This window comes from Aptenodytes forsteri, unplaced genomic scaffold, assembly GCF_000699145.1.
Source record: "Aptenodytes forsteri isolate BGI_AS27 unplaced genomic scaffold, ASM69914v1 Scaffold7, whole genome shotgun sequence".
Classification (NCBI taxonomy): Eukaryota; Metazoa; Chordata; class Aves; order Sphenisciformes; family Spheniscidae; genus Aptenodytes; species Aptenodytes forsteri.
Window position 1 is genome coordinate 3,277,585 of NW_008795919.1, and position 5,756 is coordinate 3,283,340.

General features: G+C 60.7%; 1 protein-coding gene across 2 annotated transcripts; it reads left to right on the forward strand.

Moving 5' to 3' along the window:
- Positions 1-365: 365 nt before the first annotated feature.
- AZIN2 (antizyme inhibitor 2) lies at positions 366-5,319 on the forward strand. 2 transcript variants are annotated; one of them, XM_009284791.2, is made up of 10 exons: positions 366-401; positions 1,666-1,832; positions 1,931-2,104; positions 2,885-3,057; positions 3,173-3,304; positions 3,659-3,824; positions 3,946-4,108; positions 4,182-4,294; positions 4,576-4,790; positions 5,174-5,319. In XM_009284791.2, the coding sequence occupies exons 2-10, from the start codon at positions 1,734-1,736 to the stop codon at positions 5,313-5,315; spliced, it is 1,377 nt and encodes a 458-aa protein (XP_009283066.1). In that variant the 5' UTR covers positions 366-401; positions 1,666-1,733; the 3' UTR covers positions 5,316-5,319. The 2 variants fall into 2 exon arrangements, with proteins under 2 accessions (XP_009283066.1, XP_019329081.1); XM_019473536.1 differs by lacking the exon at positions 366-401 and having other exon boundaries at positions 1,734-1,838; positions 4,149-4,294; positions 5,174-5,315.
- The last annotated feature ends 437 nt before the right edge of the window (positions 5,320-5,756 follow it).

A 5,756-nucleotide genomic window follows, 5' to 3' on the forward strand; every position in this document is an offset into this window, starting at 1 on the left:
GGGACTGGGGCAGGCAGGGAATCGGGGCAGGCCAAACAGCCGCTACTGGGGCCAGTTCATTCTCTTCGGAGACCTATGGGCATAATCTGTTTAAATGATTTCTAAGGTAACGGGGTCGGGGGGGGACTGCGCGGGGCTGCTGGGGAAGCTGGCTTGCCTGGCACAGTGAGGAGGGGGCCGGTGAGGGATGCCTGTAGATGCTGAGTTTTGGGAATGGTGGGTGGAGGGCATCCTACCATCAATGCCCCGTCTCCCTCGCTTAACCCCTTGCACTGCCTCTCCCCAGAGACCTCGGACCCCCAGCAACAGCTACGCCTCGGGGTGCTGCGGGAGCTTGGCGTTCCTCGGGGGGCCCCCCTGGCAGCACACCTAGTCACCCGGGAGAGAGGCGTTGGACCTTGGTAAGGAGGGGATATCTGAGGCTGGGGCACGTTTGCCCAGGGCTGGCAGGAATGACCCACTTCATTGCTCATCGTTTCTGTGCCCAACCAGGGCGGGCTGGGTGCTGGTTAGTGATGTCTTTGGGGAGTGAAGGGTAAGGCTGGAGGAGTTGATCTCCTTTTCCGAGTATGAAGCTCTTAAGAGCTTCAAAACCCGGTTATTCTCCCCATTCCCCATCTCTGGAGGTCACTGGTGGTGCTTGCTCAATGTATTACAAATGGGAAGAATTCCCCATTCCCCATCTCTGGAGTTCACTGGTGGTGCTTGCTCAATGTATTACAACACCCTGCCGCTCCGGGGCCAGCGTGATCTTTCCCTAGTGCCCATCCGAAATGTCATAAGTAGGTCTCTGCAGAGGAGGAGGTGGTGCGCAGCTCTGAGAAATGAAACCTCTGTCTCCTGCTCACTTCAGATCAGAGGGACCGTGTTCCTGTAAGAGCCCTGGAGCTAGACCTGGGTTATTGGAGTGGAAATGTTTCCTTGCGAGCTCGTGCTAGGTTTTCAGCTCCTTGGGTTATGGGATGGGCTGGAACCAGGGGAGGAGATTGTTAAAGCTAAGTGTGCGAGCTTAAAGCTAAAGCTCCGCTAAGTGTGCGAGCCAGGAAACACTGTGCAGCTGAACGTGTCCCCTTGTTCCACACCCTGTGTCACGAGAGAGGCGTGAAACTGGAACCACAGCACGGATCCAGACCATCCCCAGGTCAGCTGGCATCAGCGAGTGGCCCGTGCTGTGCTCTTTAAAGATGCCTCCCTTTTCACAGGGCTTGTGGGCCTGGGCAGGTGAGTCCGTGAGACTTCAGCTATTTGAAAACCACAAGGGAACTTCACCCTGTGCAACGTACAGCAGATCTAGCTACATGCCGGAGCATGAAGGGACACGTTCTGGCTTATATAGGCCATCCGCTTTGCAGTGAAGTTGGCTTTCTTGTTAACCGTGTTGGTGCCTGAGCTGCTGCTGAAGAAGACAGGGCTGCTGTGTGCCAAAACAAAGCTCCGAGCTGCAGAGAAATGTGTCTCCTCCCCCTGGAGAAGATGCTTTAACCCACAGTAGGGCTCTCAGCTGAGGCGCTTGGTTTGGAGGAGAGCAGCAGAGAGCTCTACCCAGGGCAGTGCTGCCATGTACGGCCCGTGGGAGGGACGGGGAGCACCTTGGGGCGCAGGCTGGGTGGTGTACGCTGGTGGAGCTTCTGGGCCCTGCCTCTAATACTCCCTTTCTTTTTTCAGTGTGTTGCATACTTAGAAGCTATACCCTACTCGAGAAGGCTTTAAACTAGTGATACCACACCTTGACCATGAATGGGTACTTGAACGAATCCAGCTTCATGATGGTGGAGGAGGGCTTCACCACCAGACACCTCCTGGAGAACCTCCTCGTGGAGCTGTGCCAGGCGGTAAGGGCTGGCAGCTCTGCTGCTGCCCGGCAGCCAACACCCCCTTGGCAGAGGCGGTTGTGGGGAGGCGACTGTTGCTCACTCCGGCTTTCTCCTAGAGCGACCAACAAGCCTTCTTCGTGGCAGACCTTGGGGACGTTGTGAAGAAACACCTGCATTTCCTGAAGGCCTTGCCCCGTGTGAAACCCTACTTCCCGGTTAAGTGCAACGGCAGTGAAGGAGTGATACGGCTGCTGGCTGAGCTGGGGGCAGGCTTTGCCTGTACCAACAAGGTAGGGTCACGGGAGGACAGCTCGGGATGAGCATCCTTTGGGCACTTGTGGGTGAGTGGCAGAGCTCACCCTCCTTCCCTGCGTTTCCACTCACTAGATGCCATTTATAGGGGCAGGAGTCTCCCTCTGCTGTGAAAACCCTCCCGACACAGCCCAGAAATCCCCGTCCTCTCTGTCTGGTGACTGAGGCTTGTTCCCTTTGACCAACATTCCTGTCTCTGGAACTGGTGTCCCGGCTGGCAGGCTTGGCTGGTGGCAAGGCACATCCCTGGGGTGCCACTGCCGCAGCCGTCCAACTCTCGGTGCCTTTCAGGCTGAGCCTAAAGCTCCCTGCTCCCTCCTGCTTCTCATTTGCTCACAGCCAGATTCCCAGGGAGGATCCAAAGTTAAGCCACTTGTACGTAATTAAATAGGACGTGTTACCAGGAGGAGAAAGTGCAAAGAGCCGTGACAGCTCAGACCAGCGCTGTGGCCGTAACCCTCACTGCAGCTCACAGGGGACACGTGCACCAAACCCACGCCTGCTAAACCCACTTGTTTTCTCTCCTCCTGGTCTCATGCCGCTTGTAAACGTCTTGCCGCAGCCTGCCCCTGCCAGGACAAAGTCCACTGTGATCCCTTTGAGCTCTTGCGGACTTTCCCTGGAAAAGCCCAGGCTGCAATGCTGGCGGTTTGCCCTTCGCAGTGCTGCAAGCTGGCTGAGGCCCAGGGCTGATCGCGGCCAGGCATGGGCAGCACCGGTCCCGGGGACCTGCCTACACGCGTGCCGTTTCCCTGCAGGCAGAGATCGCGTGTGTTCAAAGCATCGGAATCCCGGCTGGCAAGATCTTCTACAGCAGCCCCTGCAAGCAGGTCGCCCACATCAGATACGCGGCCAACCACGGTGTGCAGCTGATGACCTTCGACAATGAGGTGGAGCTGAGCAAGGTGGCCAGGAGCCACCCTCATGCCAGGTAGGTGTCTGGCAGCGTCGTCGGAGTGGGGGGCTGGAGTAGGAGCTGGGGAGATGGCTGTGAGGTGACAGAGGGCCTGAAGACCCCCTCGACACAGTGTGGCTTTGCTCTGCAGGATGTTGTTGGCTGTTGCTGCCGACTCCAGCCCCGCTGCCCATCCGAGCATGACGTTTGGGGCCACGCTCAAGTCCTGCCGGCACCTGCTAGAGACAGCGAAGGAGCAGGCTGTGGAGGTTGTTGGCATCAGGTACAGCACATGGTCCTTTTTCCATAGGGGTGCTCAGCCCACGTTGGAGGGGACTGTGGGGAGCTCTGCCTTGCCGGAACAACGCAGGGGTCCACAGAGCCACCGGCTGCTCTGGGTGGGAGTGAGGTGGAGGTTGGGACCTGGGGAGGTTGACCCTTGTTGGGACCAATTTGGGGCAGGTTTGGCCCTCGGAGAGGGTCTGGGGGGCTCTGTGGGCCTGACCAGGCAGTCTCGCTCGGGGTGGTACGTGAGAAGCGCAGAGCTGCCCCCAGTGAGTGATAATCCCAGTGCCGTGTCCCCTCGCTGCTCCCTGGGGACGGGCAAACCCTGCTGAAACAGGGACTGTGCCCTCAGCTTTCACCTCGGGAGCCGCGTTCTGGAGCCCGAGGCCTTCGCTCAGTCTGTGGCTGCGGCGCAGCTGGCCTTTGAGATGGGCAGAGAGCTGGGCTACCGGATGCACCTCCTGGACATCGGAGGGGGATTCCCCGGCACCGAGGACACCAGAACCCGGTTCGAAGAGGTACGAGGCTCCCAACGCCTGCACTCAGCAGGCAGAGAGCGAGGCCGGAGGGTCTCCCCTGGGTCTGGCTCCCTGCAGAGGGACCGAGCTAACCGAGAGGGAACGTCTTCTTCCCATCCAGATCGCCGCCGTGATAAACTCTGCCTTGGACTTGTATTTCCCAGATGGCTGCGGGGTGGAGATCGTTGCGAGACCTGGGCGATACTACGTCACCTCCGCCTTCGCCTTCGCTGCCAGCATCACTGCCATGGAAGAGGTTCCCGCGGAGCAGCCTGGTTCTGACGGTAGGTGGGACGGTGGGACAGGCCCGCCCGTGGGCCCGAGCCCCCCTGAGCCCTCTCCCTGCTCCCCCCCCAGAGGAAGAGTCTGGCGGCAAGAAGAGCCTCGTGTATCACCTCAGCGACGGCATCTACGGCACCTTCAGCTGCCTCCTGTTTGACAGCCCCTGCCCCAGACCTCAGCTGCACAAGGTGAGGGTCTGGCCCGGTTTGAGGAGAGCCCAGCGGGTCCCTTGCGTTGCGTCCCGTCGCATCGGCCGACCCTGCTCTCCCTTGCTTCGTGGCTGGCCCCAGGCTCCGTGCCGGAGGAGAGCAGAGGCCGCGGGGAAGAGGCTATGGTGGCGCACCGGGAGGGCTGTAGCCAGCGTCCGTGGGCTCCCGGGCTCGGACCTTCAGGGCGGGTGGAGACAAGGCAGGTCACTGGGCACTGGTGCATCCTCATCTCCTGCGGCTGCTCCACCTCTCCCCGGCAGAGACCCTGCCCAGACCACCCCTCGCACAGCAGCAGCCTCCGGGGCCCCCCGGGACACGCAGAGGACCTCATTGCCGACGGCCTGGAGCTGCCCGAGCTGCAGGTCGGGGACTGGCTGATTTTCGAGGACATGGGTGCCTACACCATCGCAACCTCGTCCCTGCTTGGGGGGTGTCCCCGGCCACAGATCACCTACGCCATGTCCCGTGTGGCCTGGTAAGAGACGGTCCTGTGTGAGCAGGGCAGGGGGGCAGGGCTGAATCCCATGGGAGATGCTGTCTTTCCCTCCAGCTGGGTTCTTTGCCCAAGGGAGAGGGTCAAATCTGAGTCCCAGAACCTGGAGATGCAGGGTAAAAACCTGGCCTCGGAGGTAAAAACCTGGCCTCGGAGGCAAAACTCACATTGTTTTAAACGTTGACAGACTTGAGCCAGTTTTTCGCTGGGGAAGCCACGGGCAGCTCAGCTCTGGCCGTGCCGATGGGGCTGTTGCTTTGGGGGACGTGAGAGCCCCTGAGCTCCCCCTTCCCCGGGGCCCATCCTGCAGCATTTCGCGAGGGGCTGCTCCCCCTCGCTCCCCCTCGGGTGTCTCCCGCTTGCAGGAAAGCCGTCCAGCTCTTCCAGGGAAAGCCCCCGCAAACAGAAGACGACCGCGAGAGCGTCTGCGCCCCGCTGTCCTGCGGCTGGGAGATGGCGGAGACGCTGTGCGTCACCCCGGTCTTCGCTCCGGCCGGCATCATCTGAGCAGCACCGGTACCGGGGCGGGGTAAGGGTCCCAACGGCGGCCGGGCTGCGGCAGCGCCTCCCGCCTCGCCTGCCGCCGGCATCGCCCCGCTCCGCTCTCACGGGGCGAGGACTTTGAAGTATACGCCATAAATCCCGTTCCTCCTGCTCGGGCGGTGTCGTGTGCCTATTAAAGGGGTTTGGCAAGCGGGTGGGTGGCGCCGAGCAGGTTTGGGTTCTCTTTTTTTAAGAGTTACGGTAATAAATGGTTGTCCAGCGCCGCTCGGGGGTTTGTATGAGGAAGCCCCCGGCTCTTCCTCCCCTCCCTGCGCCGGAGGCGGCGGAGAATCGGTCTGCAATAAGCAGCTAGCTGCGTAACGAGGCTTTGCTCGTTGGGGAAGGTGGGGCCGTTCACCCAAACCTTGGACACTGTTCGGGCATCCGCAGGGACCCCTGGGATTT